This window comes from Coffea arabica, chromosome 2e (genome assembly GCF_036785885.1).
Source record: "Coffea arabica cultivar ET-39 chromosome 2e, Coffea Arabica ET-39 HiFi, whole genome shotgun sequence".
NCBI classification, from domain to species: domain Eukaryota; kingdom Viridiplantae; phylum Streptophyta; class Magnoliopsida; order Gentianales; family Rubiaceae; genus Coffea; species Coffea arabica.
The window spans coordinates 34,758,614-34,775,311 of record NC_092313.1 but is presented as its reverse complement, the minus strand read 5'-3'; the positions used below and the strand labels follow the sequence as shown (position 1 = coordinate 34,775,311).

Genomic DNA, 16,698 nt, shown 5'->3' with positions numbered 1-16,698 from the left:
TCACATACATAAACATATTTTCATACACTAAAACACTTCCATATATATATAAACATACACTCGCTTTTTAAATTTCTTGGATGGAAACACATCATATTCATATACACAGACACATTAAAACACATACTAACATACTTTCACACAGACAAATACACGTATACTAACTCTTTAAACAACTTGATGGACATATTATTTTTATGTCTGTACATACATTTTCACACACTTTTACTTAGTGAAATATTTGTAAACTATTTGTAACACATTTTTTGTCACTACTCTCTCTCTCTCTCTCTCTCTCACATACACTTTTTCACACACTTTCATTTTGAAAAATATTTACAAACTATTTCTTGCACATTCTCACACTCGAACACTCACAACTAAAAGTATTTGCAAAGTTTGAAAGATGGATTAGCATAGAAAGCAAAAGAAGATTATTCTTGTTTTTGTGAGGTTGACTGGAAATAGGTGTAGTTTTCCTATTTCATAATACTAGTTAATGAAAAGATAGAGAAATAGGACTAGATTTTTGTTCAGAGAAATTAAGAAATTATTGGTATTTCATATTCCTTTAGTAGATCAATAAACATATGATGAGTGGAGATGCCATGTATGAAATCAATATGATGTATTATATGTAGATATTATAAGGCCTTGGATTGGGTCTAATGAGTGGTCAAGGATTACAAGTACATACTACAAGAAATGTCCTGTACAATAGCATAGTGTAAAGGATTTGAGTCAATGGGTGCCAAACTAAAAATTTAGATGCCCAAGCAATATTTGAGTTTTTGTTACCCAACCCAAAAATGACCCATAACATGATTGACCCAATCTAGCCTTTAAAATAAGGATTAATTTTTCCTACATTGCTAGTGTATATACTGTCAGCGTTAGATGAATGTTAACTATACAAAATTTGAATTTGAAATTTAATTTTTGCATACATGTCATGAATCAAACGGTGATAATGCATATACTGTCAGTAAATATAAGATTTACTCTTAAAATAAATGGCAGGTTAGGTAGATTTTTGGGTTTTAGGTTGAATTGCTACCTTTACCAGCGCTCGTTTAATCATGAAAGAGGTATTATTGAATCTTGGCTCAATTGCAATGAAGTATGCCAAGAGTGTTAGAGATCGTAAAATAGCTCATGGGCTGACTGTTGGTGCTCCCATAGGTTATGGATCATTTGTCTATGCAACTACATCTAATATATAATTTTAGGGATTAGTTATTTGGAACAAAGATGGAGGAGACTATATTGGAGGAGAAAGACAACATTAATTTCATCACAAAAAATGATTTGTAAAACTATTTGTACAGCAAAAAGGAGTTGGAACTAGCTAAAAACAAGCCATGGGATGAGAAGTGAAGAAGCACTGAGTTTCCCCGGATCGAGCTGAATTGAGGAGCTCGGTGTGTTTATGGAAGAGCTGGTTCCAAACCTGCAAAACAAACAAGAATGAGTTGGCAAGGGGGGCCCGAGGGTTGTCCCCGAGGGCACTCCGACGGTCAAGTTAGCTTTCCGGTGAGTAGGGTTCACGGGAAGTAGAGACAACCGGGAGTAATCTGCCAATAGTGAGCGTACCTTGTACAGTTGATGTGTGCTATCATTTATACCTGCGAGGAAGTTCGACCTCCGTACGTTTCGGGACTGTCGCGCCCCATTTTTTGATAAATAAATAAAAATGGTTTGAAAATGTATTTTTTGATTCAATTTGTGATTGGAAAATGAATTGTGATTTAAAAGAAAAGTGGGTCTAAATGGGGGTTTGAGAATGCGACGATTTGACCCAAAATTATAGTTTAAAAAGGGTTTTTGAAATAAAAAATTGGAGTCACCACTTGGTAATGAGTTAAGGTGTACCAAGTCACCTAAAAATGAATTTTTAGAGAAAAAATAGGAAAAACTAATAAGAAACCCCTTTTAAACGACTCCTAGTCCACGTAAACCAACGAAAAAGGTTCGGGAGTCACATTTGACGAAGGGGAAGGCAAGGATAAAAATCCAAGACACCCCTTCGACCTAGCCAAGGCTAGTTGCGTGATTTAATCAAAGGTTTTCTTGTTTTAACCAAAGAATTTATTACATTTGGATGTACTACATGAATGCAAATCCTAGACCTAGGGGTATTGGGGGCAAAATTTCTCTTCAAAGCTTGAGTGATGCCAATCACATTAATTGTGAAGCCCAATAATGATCCTTTGGAGAGGTCACACATAATCCTAAATGACGTAAAAATGAGTGAAATGAATGCATGCCATGTGAAAATATGAGTTTGTGTGAAAAGAAAAAGTGATGAAAACAAGAGTGTGTAAGTGGAAGTGTGCAAATGGATTTACAAGTTATGTGAGATAACATAAAGTGCATGTGTGCGAGTGATATTATAAAGTGTAAGTAGTTGAGTGAAAACGTGCAAAAATTAAAGTAGTGTGAAGTGAGAATGTGGAAAAAGGGTTAGAATATAAAGTAGAAGTGTATGTGATAGCGAATGAGTAAAATGCATGAATCCTATAGGGATGCATCAAGACGGGAACGGGGAGTCCTAACTTTGTGACTTTAATTTTCCTTTTTGATTAGAAAGGAGAACTAGCGTGCTAAGGCTATTTTGTAGCCAAACTCGCTCGTTTCCCTTATCGAAAGGGGACTCTTCAAGCAAATGTACCCTATAACTAGCGTGAAATGCAAAAACCTAAAATGAGAGGGAAGGGATTAGAGGGGCATGCCAAATGATAGAAAAACTAGGAAAAATGCGTGAAATGAAGTGAAACACGCAAATATGCACCTACGAAAGGGGGATGGCCTATTGGGTCTAGCATTGGACTAGCCCTTTCTATGAATGAGCCACAACTAGCGTTGGACTAGTGTGGTGACGTACATTCATCCATCACATTCATCCATGGCTATAGAAAGCAAGTAGACATGCCAAACACTCATAAACACATAGCACGTAACACTTAGCATGCTCGACTAGATGCAAGAACCTAATAAAACAAGTTAACACATAGCAACAAAGGCAAGCAAACAAACTAATAAACCTATTACATTTGCTAGCTAGGCACACGTCTTCAATAGGTCTTCATCAAATGCTCCTCCAAGCCCTATCTATTACAAGCCAAGAGGTGTACACATACCCCATAAAAGAATAACTTAACAAAAAGCAAGAGTAAATGAAATAAAGGAACTAAAGAAAGGCAAGGAAAGCATTTTAGACATGCAATTCTCACTTAGCACGTTGGATCACATAAGAGAGACAAAAAAAGGATAAAATAAATTATACCTCCCTTGAAATGGAGCTCTAATGGGGTGAAGTCACTTATTTATCCTCCAAAAGAAAAGAAAAGATCAAGGCACCAATTTATTTGGCAAATAATCACAAAGGATAAAAAATAAACATGAATTTGAATCAATTAAATCATGTCAACAACCCACATTTAAGAAGTTAAGAGAAGAAAGGACTTGATTGCAAAGATTGACAAAATTTTAGGGCCAAGATTAAAGAAAAATAAAGTTCAAGGACTCATTTGTAATTAAAATAAGGACCCAATTGAATGAAATTGAAAGTTTGTAGGGCCATAGTGAAAATATCCGAAAGCTAGGGGACTGGAATGAAATTTCGTCATCAGGCTTCTTGACTTAACAGGCCATTGGGCCCTTTACTTTATTTGTTTGGGCTCAAACTTCCCTAGCCCAACTGAAACCCAAAACACAAGGGAATGGGCCATTTTATTATATGTTTTTGCTAAAGTCACTTGGCCCAATCAAAAGTCCAAGGAAAAAACAAGTGGGCTAGCATATTATTTTGGCCCAAAAATAGCCAACCAAACCGATGGGCCTTGACCCTCTAGCCCAAACCAAAACCCACAAATGATGATCTAAACCCGCTCCCTTAAACCCAAGCAAAAACAACTTCTTAACCCAAATCCTTTATTTCCCCAATACCCAACATGATAAAATCAACAAAAATTATTAAGCCACAAATATGTCCTAAAAAATAAGAATTAATCCAGTTAGAAAACTACTCATGCATATTAAAAGATGATTAAAATCTAAAAAGGAGAAACAAACGCACTTTTCCCAATTTTTCGGGTCATATCAGAACAAGGGGGACTTGGGGGCCAAAGTGCAATTTTCAAAAGTTTTATGCAAGTGTGCGCAAAGTTACAAGGCTTATGCTTCTGTAATCACAAACAAACACACCGCTGCTGCACTCTCATTTCAAATGAGGATTCCAGACAAACTTTGATCAAAACTTTTCATTTAGACTTCAAAACTTAAATTAAGGAATAACACACGCATACACCACATCCAAACAAGCAGGATTTGGAAGGAAATTGCGCAAGTTCTTAAGAAACTTTCATGCCAAAGGACTGGCCAACTTGCTATTAGACCATCTGCAATCTAGCAAAGCTTGTGACATAACTTCATGACGTCTGATGTAATAGTATGCAAACCAATTATGGCTCAAATATTAAACACTTCCAGCAACAAGCAAATCAACTTTTCGAACAATCCAAAACATTCAACAAAAAATGAAATTTGCTGCAAAACTTTCGGCTGCAACCTTCTTCCTTATTCTATCAGGTAGATTAAATGCAAAACCCAAGCAAAACTCCCTACTTCATCAATCTAAAATCAACAAAAGCTTCAACCCAAACAAATAACATCATCCAATCACAACAACTAAATAGACAAGGCAGCAAAGAATCATTAATATTTGCCAAAAACGTCAAACCAAACTTTCAATGAAAACATCCTAAGACCCAAACCATGAAAACAACAAGATGCTAGGAAAACCATCCACAACTTCTAATGTCTGTACAGGGAGCTTTAAAACAAGAACGGGCAGCCCATTTGAAAGCATGCTACATTTTAGAATTCATGATCGGTAGGCATTCCAGGAATTGAACAAAAAAATTGACCCTACCATAAACCCAATCAAACCTTCGAATGATGTACAAAACGAATCTTTTAGATTTTCATCGGCCAAAACCCAAAACTTGACATAATCCCAGCTCTGGATTTACAAATGGGGCGTGACTGCGAGGCTGAAAAACTGGAGAAGCTCGAGAATTTTGTTAACTAAAGGACATGCAAAGCTGAAAATTTTCCTTCTTCCCGTAATTAATGGAATGCACAGAATATGGCTAGAATTCCTCTTGCATAAGCTCTTTTCTTTTGGCTCAAGACTTTAGTTTGAGCATTTCATCAAACAATACATAGGCGTAACAATTTCAGCAATTCCCTACCCCAACGAAGTCACGGCCAATCTTAAAATTATCAGAAAAACCCAGAAACTTCAACCCAATCAACAAATAAAGCATGTATGTTCTAAAATCATGAACAGCCAACATGAAAACTTGCCACAACAGGCCATGGCAGACATGTTTTGAAAGAGTAATGAAATGCAAAGGAACAAGGCAACTTACCGTGATCCGCAGGCGATGGTGGATTCAGGGGAGGTGATGGCGGCTTCCTGCGCCGACGGTTCCAGCTTTCCAAATTCACCCTTCACCTTGCCGAAGCTTTCTTCCTCTGTTTCCGTTTGCAGCCGCGGCCTTTGTTCTTATGGCTCCTCATCTTTCATTTCCTCTGTTTTCTTTTCTCTGTTTGTTTTCCTTTCGGATTCTTGAAGCTGAAGCCCCCTCTCTTCTCTTTCAAGCTCCTGTCGCCGCCCTCTGTTTCTGGTTTTTTTCGCTCCCTTTTTCTTGCCATTCCTTTTCAACTTCCCCTCTCTAGGCCCTCAATTTCTCTCTAGTTTTCTTAGCTGCCGTCCCTTTTCTCCCTCAGCCGCCACTGCCTTTTTCACCGTCGACTTCCTCAAACTCCCTCTAGATCTTTTTCCGTCCTTTTGTTTCTATGTCCGATAGTCTCTCTTTAGCTCTCTTCTAGCCGCCGCTCCCATCTCTAGTTGTCCGTTGCCCTATCCCCTCTTTTGCTTAATTCTCCTTCTTCGTAGCCCCCCAATTGTTTTCTTAACCCGTCCCAACCGAGAGCTTTTCTCTGTTTTTTTTTTCAGTCGTAAGCCTCCCCTGTTTCTCAAGCTCTCAGACCAACCCTCCAGACCTCATCCCCAAACTCTCTCTCGGTTTTTCTTCCGTTCCCCTTGTTTTTATTTTTTAGCCCTCACAAAATTCTACTTTGACCCTCAAAAATTCCTTAACTTCCCAAATGTCCCTAACACCTCACCCCTTAGGTGCTTAGTTGTCTAAAACATAGAAAAGACACTTGTCCAAGTGCATGCAGTCCCACTTGTCATTTTCACCTTTTTTCTTTTTCCTTTTCTCTTTTTCTTTTGTTTTTCCTGAAATTTAATGTGAAGCCAAAAATACACTAGAACAAAAATAAAATAAATAACAATAATAATAATAAAAATAATAATAAATGAAAACCCTAAAATTGAAACAAATAAAGCTAAGATTAAATTAATTAAACAAATAAAGTTAAAAAAATCAAAAATTTGGTGTCTACAGGGACCTGCCCAGAATAGTCCACATCCCGCACTCAGGGGGATTCCCCCCGACCTCTGCGGGATGGCCCCCCAGGTCCTCCTGGAGCCCTAGCATCAGCGCGGCCCAAGGCGGCTGCCAGGGGCCTGGGGCCAAGGCCCAACCTGGCCATACCTGGGTTGCCACGTGTCTAGGCCCAGGATGGGGTCTCTGCACTAACCCCCTAGATTAGGTAGGGCTGTCAGGCAGGTCTAATCTACCCCTGCCACGTGGGAGGCCAGCGCCGCGCACTACTCTGCCAAGGTCACCTCTGGTACAGTACTGTCACAGGGGCGCTGTGCCCGCGTCCCTTCAGTTGTCACCCCTCTTCGGTTTTCGTACCAGCATTAAATGCGTTCACATGGGACGGTTCGATTTCAAGCAACCGTTTTCCCCCCCATTTTTCCCCTTATAAATAGGGGTCACCAGATTTCCATCCGCTCCATTTGCCACTTCTTCTTCCCCTTGTACATTTGCATTTCCATTTTCCAGCAACTTCCGGTTCCCTATGCCCAGATTCCGGCGAGTCTTCCATCCTTCCCCTGTTTTGATCATCAGTAAGTCTCTTTGCGATTCCTTTTCCTTTTTTCCCCCTTTCACAGTGTCTCTTCCCCCTTCTGCCTCCTCCCACTTTTTATGTCGGGTTACTCCGACGTTACTTCCACCGCGTCCCAGAGTCCGGCCCGTCGTAGAGCCACCAGGATCTTCATTTCTTCTTCATCCTCGTCTTCACCTTCTCCTTCTCCTTCTTCTTCTTCCGCTTCTAACCCGAACCTGCTTGATCCCATAGACATTATGAGCTCTTCCTCCAACCGTTCCCCTTCTACCCATTCCCCTTCAGCCCGGGCGCTGGAGGAGACGGCCGAGCTCGATGCCTACCTCGAGCGGCGGGCCGGCTTCATTCCCTCCCCCAGGTCCCCTCACGATTCCCCTGGCGGAGCCCAGGGAGGAGCTGGAGAGGATAGGGGCTCTTCCGAGGGGACCCCTGGCCCCAGGCAGGCCCGAATTCAGCTACGGCTACCCCGACCAGGAGGAGGTCACCATCTCGCCCGAGGCGGTGGCCGAGCTGGTCAGGTCCTACTCTATCCCTCCGGCCTTCGAGCCAAGGGCTGCCGGGCCCTACGACCGAGCCAGCCGACCTCCCCCTGGTTTCGTAGCCGTCTACAAGGAACAGCTGATCGGGGGGCTCCGCCTACCGATCCCTCCGGCCCTGGCCGAGATCCTGAGCTATTGGGGGCTCAGGATCACCCAAGTCCATCCTAACTCGATCAAGATCATCATAGGATTTCTGATCCACTGCAAACTCTGCTCCATTCCATACTCCCTCTCCCTCTTCCGAGCTGCTTTCGTCCTCAAGGCAACCCTTATTGGGTGGTACTACTTCTCCCGCCGGACCGGGAGCCAAGGTCGGGGGGACAAAGGCTGCCAGGACTTGTTCCATAAATTCCCCACTTCTATCAAGAACTGGAAAGGGGACTTCTTCTTTGTCAAGTCCACCGGTTTCGATGCCACCGCGTGGAAGGTCGGGGAGGTCAAGACTGACCCCTATCCGGAGGACCTGGACTCTGAAACTCTCATCCAGCTGCTGAGCTCTAAGGAGAAGCTCTTTGCCACCAAGTTCTCCAACAAGCAGATCTCTGCGGCCGGGCTGATGGGGACGTTGTCCGGGTCCCCTGGCAAGGTGGTGGCTTCCTCTGTCGACCTCGACGCCTGTAACGCTGACCCTGACCTTGTAGCTCATTGTATTTGCATACATGTATATCTTCTTACTGTCCTATCTGGGCTGATCCAGCGATGTTTGTTTTTTTTTTCCTTTTTTTTTCTTTTTAGTGAGGAAGCTTTCCCAGCTGCTAGGCGCACCTACTGAGGAGGCTACCCCCACTCCCCAGCCAGAAGCTGCCAAGAAGGCCCCAGGGGCGGCCTCGACCCTGGGGGGCGACCCAGCCCCCCAGAAGGAAGCGTAGGACACCTCATCCCTCTCCAAGAAGGCCGCCAACAACAAGAAGAAGGCGGCCTTCCCAGCCCGGGAAGAAACTCGCGCTGGTCCCCGCACAGCCTCCTCCCCTCTCGTTGGTATCGGGGGGGGGCCAGTCCACCTGGGCGTCGGCTCGGCCGAGGAGCATGCCCGGGAGTCGCCTCCCTCGAGCTTGTGGCACTTCCGCCACATAGCTCCCCTGAAGCCGGGTCAGACCCCCATTATGCCCGACCCCCGCCGCTTCTTTCCGTCCTGGGAGCTCTCCATCAACGACCGAGCCCAGTTTCCCGAGGTGGCTCACGAGCTGATGGTGGGCTCGGTCCTCCCCCGCGATAGGAGGTGGATGGAACTAACCAACCCTCCCGAGCTCCTGGACGCGTACTACACCGCCCAAACTCAAGTAAGCCTTCTAGCCCATGGGCCAATTGTGTTTCTGTGTTTTGGTTGAATAGCGTAATCGTGCTAACCTGCTTCCCCTCCACCTTAGGCAGCACCAGCCCTGGCGACCCGCTTCTCCGAGCTGTCTCCCGACTTGGAGAAATTACGAAAGAAGAATCGGGAGACAGAGCAGAGGCTTACCCAGGCCCTTAAGGAAGCGGACACCCTTAAGGCCAAACTGGGCAAGGCCGAGAAGGGGCTGGAGACGGCTCAAGTCCAGCTCGCCTCTGCCAGGTCGGAGCTCGACCAAGAGAAGGCAGGCGTGGCCAAACTGAAGGAGGATCACGCCATCGAGCTCTCCGGCACCGTCAGCCGGGAGTGGAAGAAGGCTGTCCGGGAGTTCATCTCTTCCGAGCAGTTTGAAGAGGACGTCGCCCTCCTCAACCTTCCCATCCTCCAGGTCGGCTCTACGCGGGCTCTGAACCAGGTGAAGAGCCTCAACCTTCCCGGCTTCAACTTGGCGGATTTCAAGGACTACAATCCCGCAGCCGAGGAGAGGCTGGACTGTCTCTTCGACTGGTACCGCAAGGGGCATGCCCTGAAGAGCCTGGTGGGCCGAACCGACACTGGAGCAGAGCTGGCGGAGGTTCCCTTGGAGGAGGGCGAGTCTCCTGGCAGAGCTTCCGAGAAGGAGCCGGTGGCCTAGGTCAGCGACCACTCCAGAAACCCTTTCCATCTCCTTATAAGGATGTGACCATGCTCCAGTTGAAAAACTCTTGAAGGTCCATCCGAGGCGGAAAGGCTCCTGAATAGCTTTCACCATACGCCTCCCCACATGCTTAAGGTGTACCTTCAGCTCCAACTCCAGGCGGGCCATCAGCACGAGGGTGTCTTTCCTTCATAGCCCGGTAGGCTTTGTAATAGATAGGTTGGAAGTTTTGTAATAGATATGTTCTGAATACACATACGAAATTCGAAGGAGATTTCCTGCAACTTTTCCCTGCATCCCACGGCAACAAGTCAGGCCGGGTGCCGACCTCCTGGGTCGAGCACCAATCGCATACCCCCGTTGATCTAACAACTGAATCATTAGAGGAAACCGGGCTGCCGAACCCATGTGCCGACCTCCCGGGTCGAGCACCACGCCGCCCTATCGAGGCAACATGCCAGCCTCTTGGGGCTGAACACCAAACCTTAAGGATTCTCCCCGCCGACCTCTTGGGTCGGGCGCTTGACTCTGAAAGTGTTCGTGCCGACCTCCTGGGTCGGGCGTCGAACCTAGAATCCTCTCAGGCCCTGAGTAGTCCACTCCATGCCGACCTCTTGGGGTCGAGCGTCGGGCTCTCAAATTTCCAAGCTTTAAACCTGGCCGACCTCTTGGGGTCGAGCGTCTCAAATTTCCAAGCCTTAAACCTGGCCGACCTCTCGGGGTCGAGCGTCCGCCTGGAAGTTTTACTCAGTGCCGACCTCCCGGGGTCAAGCGTGAGATTTGTAGAATCCTTCAAAGTTTCCCAGTCGCGCCGACCTCCTGGGTCGAGCACTCCCGCACCACACTTTCAGATTTCCTTGCATCCACTACTAACCCTTAACCTCCCACTAGGACATTTAGTGAGGGGACGCTAAGTGTGCTAGTGTAAGATTCAAATTTAAAAGGCAAACAAGTACAAGTGGAATTAAAGCTTGAAAATGGAGCATTTATTGAATGATGGAATTGAAATTCGGATTCCAAAGAACAAACAACCGAACATCCTGGTCTAACCTACGCTATAAATAGTCGCTGATTGGAGAAGTGCCAAGTGCGTGGTACCTCCGATCCATCTATATTCACGAGCTTGCAGTAGCCAGCTCGCCTCGCTTCAAGGACCTTGTATGGGCCCTCCCAGTTCGGGTCGAGTTTGTTGGAGCCATGAGCTCGGCTAATTGAGTTCTTCCTTAGGACAAGGTCCCCCGGCTGGTACTGTATGGTCCTCACTCTGGCGTTATGATAGCGGGCGAGCTGGCTTTTGTACTTAGCCATCCGTACCGCCGCTTCCTCACGCTTAGCCTCCAGCATGTCCAAGTTGCATCTCAACTCTTCCTCGTTGGATGACGCAACGAAGTTCTGTGTCCGGGGCGAGGGAAGACCAATCTCTGCGGGTACCACCGCCTCTACTCCGTAGGTCAGGGAGAACGGAGTCTCGTGGGTGGCCGTCCTGGGCGTAGTACGGTAAGCCCAGAGGACACTAGGGAGCTTATCCAACCAGTTAGACTGGGCCAGTTCCATCCTAGTTCTCAGTCCTTGGAGGATGGTTCGGTTGGCATTTTCCACCTGTCGCGCCCCACTTTTTGAAGGGTGTGTGAGTGTAGTGTGTGATAGTGTGTGAGATATGTATGTCAACGTGTGAAAGTGAAAATAAAGGCCGTGGGATTGTGAAATGCGACGGTTTGGCCAAACAAAGTTCAAAAAGGGTTTTTGAATAGAAAAACGGAGTCGCCACTTGGTATAGAGTTAGGGTGTACCAAGTCACCCAAAATTGATTTTTGTTTTTAAAAGAAAAAAGTAAACAAACCCTTTTAAAGAACTTTTAGGTCTACGTAACCAAAGAAAGGGATCGGGGGTCACATTTGATAAGGGAGAAGGCAAAGGCAAAGCCTAAGGCACTCCATTACCCTAACCAAATCTAGTTGCGTGACTTAGCCCCACTTTTCCTAATTATTCTACCCAAGGTATGTATCGCATGTTGGATATGATTAATGAATGCGAAAAGGAAAGAAAAATGCAATCCTAAATCTAAAATGTTTCTTATGAGGCTTTTTGGTCCCATCCACATGAATTGTGGAGGCCAATAAGGAAAGCTCTCATGGAAGTCGTGGTTAATGCAAATGAAGACTCAAATTTGAGTGCGAGTGTGAAAATGTAAGAACGTGCATGTGTGCAAATGTAAGAAAATAATGGTGTATGTGTGCAAGTGGATGAAAATATGGTAGTAGATATATATAAGTGCAATTTGTGAGGTGGAAAACACGTGACAAGAAGAAAAATGTGTGAACATGGCATTTGGGTTGAAAAACATATAAGTAGTTAGAAAATGTGGATAAAAGATGAGTAAGTGCATGAACCTAGAGGAATGCATCAAGTCGGGTACGGGAATGACTCCTAACTTCACGACTTTAATTTTCCCTTTGATTAGAAGGAAGAACTAGCGTGCTAAGGCTATTTTGTAGCCACACTCGCTCGTTTCCCTTATCTAAAGGGGACTCTCAAGCAAATGTACCCTATAACTAGCATGAAGATGTAAAAACTAGAATGAAGGGGAAAGGATTGGAGGATCATGCCAAATGCTAGAAAACTAAGAAAAATGCATGAAATGTAGTGAAACATGCAAATATGTACTAACGAGAGGGGACGGCCTATTGGGTCTAGCGTTGGACTAGCCCTTTCTATGAATTCCTACTAGCGATGGACTAGTGGAAAACGGGACGATGAGCCACAACTAGCGTTGGACCAGTGTGGGGACGTGCATTCATCCATCATATTCATCTACGACTATAGAAAGCAAGTAGACATGCGAATCACCTATAAACACGTAACACATAACACTTAGCATGCTCGACTAGATGCAAGAATCTAATAAAGCAAATTAACACGTAGCAACAAAAACAAGCAATCAAGCTAATGAACCTATTACATTGGCTAACTAAAACAAAAGGGGAAGGGGAAAAATGGACAAAATTGCCCGCCAGGCCCTATCTATTACAAGCCAAAAGGTATACACATACCCCATAAGAATAACTTAATAAAAATAAAAGTAAATGAAATAAATGAAAGGAATTAAGGAAAGGCAAGGAAAGTAAAGTAGACATGCAATTCTCACGTAGCACATTGGATCACATAGAGGAGAGACAAAAGGATAAAAGAAGTTATACCTCCCTTGGAATGGTGTCCAAATGAAAGAAAAATGGCTTCAAAACAATAAAAAGGTCAAGGTACCACTTTAATTGAGAAAAACTAAAAGAAATGCCCAAATACAAAGCTCATTTGATCGTAAAGCCCCTAAAGTCATGACTTAAGTGCAATTGACAAAGCATGGTAGGCAATGAAGTTGTAAAATCAAAACTACCAAGGACCAAATTGAGGAGATTATTCAATTGATTGCGTCATAGTAAAATGAAGGGAGACTTGGGGGCCAAAGTGTAATTTTAGAAAGTCATTTCATGCATGCAACGAGAACTTGAAGCCTTCCTTACATTCTGCAATTTCTAGTTCACCATTGCAGCTATCAGATTACACTCTCAAACACACAACTACCATTTCAATCAAATCCGGCTTGAAACAACAAGATTTGCTGCATATCCCTCCCACTTTTCAACATAAAATCTTTCGGATTTAAACACAAGAGAAATCAAAAGAGAAGAGCATGCAATACTAGACACTTGCTGCACTTCTGATGTTTTAGGGACTTTTGCAATTTCTCAAAACAACAGCTAGCAACAAGGATCTAAGCTTCAGGTTATCATTCAACACCATAAACTTGTCATCAAAATATCATACAAGGAAAAGGAAAATCTGGAATGGGAATGGCTCGCAAATTCCAAGTTCATTCACAGGTTTCTGGGTTTGTTTTATCGAAGTCACAGATCATGCCAAACGCAAGCAGCAAAATCCAACAAAGCAGCAAACTTTCAACCCAAAGCAACAAGACATACATTCTACCGTTAAGATCCCACCCCATACTTTGCATTGCCAAGGATTTCCCAACCCAGACCACGCACAAAGAAACCAAAAGACAGTCATGAACTCCTACAGACTTCTGAGTTTCTGCAATTCATTGCCCAGGAGCATTTCCAATCAGTTTTTATAAACATGCGAGACCTTATAATCATTTTTACTTTGTAATCGCACATCCAACAACATAAAGAAGAAAACGAAACAACAGGAAATCAGAAAACAGATGACTAAACGAAAAGAGTAAACATCAATAAGAAATGAAAGCTTCGGTTCCACAGATTCCTTCTTGTATATGTATGGGAATGAACAAGGGGGCTGGAGAGTTACCTTTTTCTGCCTTAAAGATTCGAAATGGTGGTGGAAATCCCTAGGTAGGATGAGCGAACCTCAACAAGAATCGAAAAATCCCAGCTCTCTTGCATCTCACCACGAGTTACATGCTCGACTTGATCCTTGCTAGGAGGGCTAAACGTCCCCACTTTCATTTGCTGTTAAGGCTGCGTTCTTAGAGAGGATTTCTGCTGGGGCTGCCTTGAAAACATAGTAGACTTGATGCGCTGGAAAGGAGTTGCTGTTGGCCAAGATCCATGAACTTCCTAGGCTGTTGAGGCAAAATGTGTGGAGCCTTTGCTCCTGCTGCTGCTGGTCAAGTCCCAGCTGAGACATCGGCATCCAGATGGGGAAGAAACAGGTTACACTACCGCACTGCTCGGGCTTCCCTCTCACGACCTTCTTCAAAGCTCTTCTCCCTTTTTCACAGCCGAAGCTCCTCTCTCGGCTTCTCCCTTTTTATTCCTTTCTTTTCCGTAAAAAACCTCTCAGCCGTTGTCACCCAAAAACTTTCCCTCAGAATTTTTCTCAGTTCCAGCCACTCCTCTCTCTGCTTTCCTTCTCCGCCGTCAACTTGGATTCCCCTGCCCTAGCTCTCTCTCGCTCTCTCTTATCTCTCGGCCTCCTGTCTTTTCTAGCCGTCCACCTTTCTCCTTGGTTTTTCTTTTTCTGATTCCTCTCTATCCCTTATGCAGCCGCCCCTTACTCTCTTGCATCTCTTTCTTTTTATACCGGGCCTCTACCCTAAACCCTCAACCATTTCTTCTATATTTACAGCCAAAGGGCTCACCGAGCCCTCCTTTGCAAGCTGCGAAAAAACGCAGCTTGCATGTCGCGTATCCCTTTTTTTTAAAAAAAAAAATTAATTAAAACAAAAATGATAATAAAAATAAATAACAAAAATAATTTAATTAACATTGGATAAAAATAAATAAACTAGAAGCAACAAAGTGCAATTTCCACCTTCCTTTTTTTTTCATTTTCCATTTTTCATCGTTTTTCTTCTCTTTTTTCTCTTTTTTCAAAGTAACTTAACAAAAATAAATAAAATGCTAAAAGATTGAATTTAAAAGAAATAAACATATTTTGTGAACAATTTTCTTCTTCTTTTCCAAATTTTATGTTAGAAACTTAAAAATAAAAACTAAAAAAAACTAAAAGACTAAAAAGTGAATAAAACTTAACACGACAAATAAAAATTAAGAAATAAATAGTAAATTATGCTTAAAAAATTTGGTGTCTAAAGTTTACCCCTCTTTGTTTGAGTTTTGAAAAAACTTGAGACAAAGAAATAGACACCAAATATTTACCTGTGTTATTCGGCTGCATTAAACTTGAACGACTGACGCTCTAGAAATGAGGATTGACCCCTTTTGACAAAAAATTTTTGAAATGGGACTGACCCAAATAAGAAATTTAAAAATCGGGACTGACCCGAAACTGAAAATTTAAAATCATGGGACTGACCCGGATAAAACTTAAAATCATGGGACTGGCCCGAATAAAATTTAAAATCATGAGACTGATCCGAACAAAATTTAAAATCATGAGACTGACCCGAATAAAAATTGAAAATCATGGGACTGGCCCGAACAAAATTTAAAATCATGGGACTGGCCCGAACAAAATTTAAAATCATGGGACTGACCCGAACAAGTTTTAAATCAGACCCGAATAAGCTTTAAATCATGGGACTGACCCGAATAAACTTTAAATCATGGGACTGACCCGAATAAGCTTTAAAATCATGGGACTGACCCGAATAAAATTTAAAATCATGGGACTGACCCGAATAAACATAAAATCATGGGACTGACCCGAATAAAATTCAAAATCATGGGACTGACCCGAATAAAACTTAAACTCATGGGACAGACCCGAATAAAACTTAAAATCATGGGACTGACCCGAATAAAATTCAAAATCATGGGACTGACCCGAATAAAAATAAAATCATGGGACTGGCCCGAATAAAACTTAGAATCATGGGACTGACCCGAATAAAACTTTAACTCATGGGACTGACTCGAATAAAACTTAAACTCATGGGACTGACCCGAATAAGCTTTAAATCATGGGACTGACCCGAACAAAACTTAAAATCATGGGACTGACCCGAACAAGCTTTTAATCATGGGACTGGCCCGAATAAACTTTAAATCATGGGACTGGCCCGAACAAAGTTTAAAATCATGAAGTGCTCACTAGTGGGACTAACCCATGTTTAGTGGCAAAAAAGATAAAATGCTCACTAGTGGGACTGACCCACGGCTAGTGGCAGAATAAAAGGAAATGCTCACTGGCGGGACTAACCCACGCTCCAGTGGCTGTGAAAATGAAATGCTTACTGGCGGGACTAACCCACGCTCCAGTAGCGAATTGGTCAGTGGGATTAAACCCGATCCTGCCTTGGTTGCACAAAATTCAAGCCCAAAGGAATGTTTGTGGGGTTGACAGCACAAAATTCAGGCCCAACGTGATGATGTTGGCGGCACGAAATCCAAGCCCAACGTGAATTTTGGATTTTTTGTGGAGTTGGCGGCACGAAATCCAGGCCCAACTGATTTTTGTGGAGTTGGCGGCACAAAATCTAGGCCCAACGTGGTGATGTTGGCGGCACGAAGTCCAGGCCCAACGTGAATTTTGGAATGTTGGCGGCACGAAATCCAGGCCCAACATGATTTTTGTGGAGTTGGCGGCACAAAATCCAGGCCCAACGTGATTTTTGCGATGTTGGCGGCACCAAATCCAGGCCCAACGTGATTTTTGTGAAGTTGGCGGCACGAAATCCAGGCCCAACATAACGTTGATGT

General features: G+C 43.6%; 1 protein-coding gene across 1 annotated transcript; it reads right to left on the bottom strand.

Annotated features, from left to right (window-relative positions):
* Window positions 1–10,606: 10,606 nt before the first annotated feature.
* On the bottom strand, window positions 10,607–11,110 carry LOC140036248 (uncharacterized). The gene has a single exon (XM_072077587.1). The coding sequence runs from the start codon at window positions 11,108–11,110 to the stop codon at window positions 10,607–10,609; it is 504 nt and encodes a 167-aa protein (XP_071933688.1).
* Window positions 11,111–16,698: the final 5,588 nt, after the last annotated feature.

What these genes read in the sequence shown, in the direction of transcription:
- LOC140036248 (XM_072077587.1), bottom strand. Translation starts at nt 11,110, where the DNA reads ATGGAACTGGCCCAGTCTAACTGGTTGGATAAGCTCCCTAGTGTCCTC.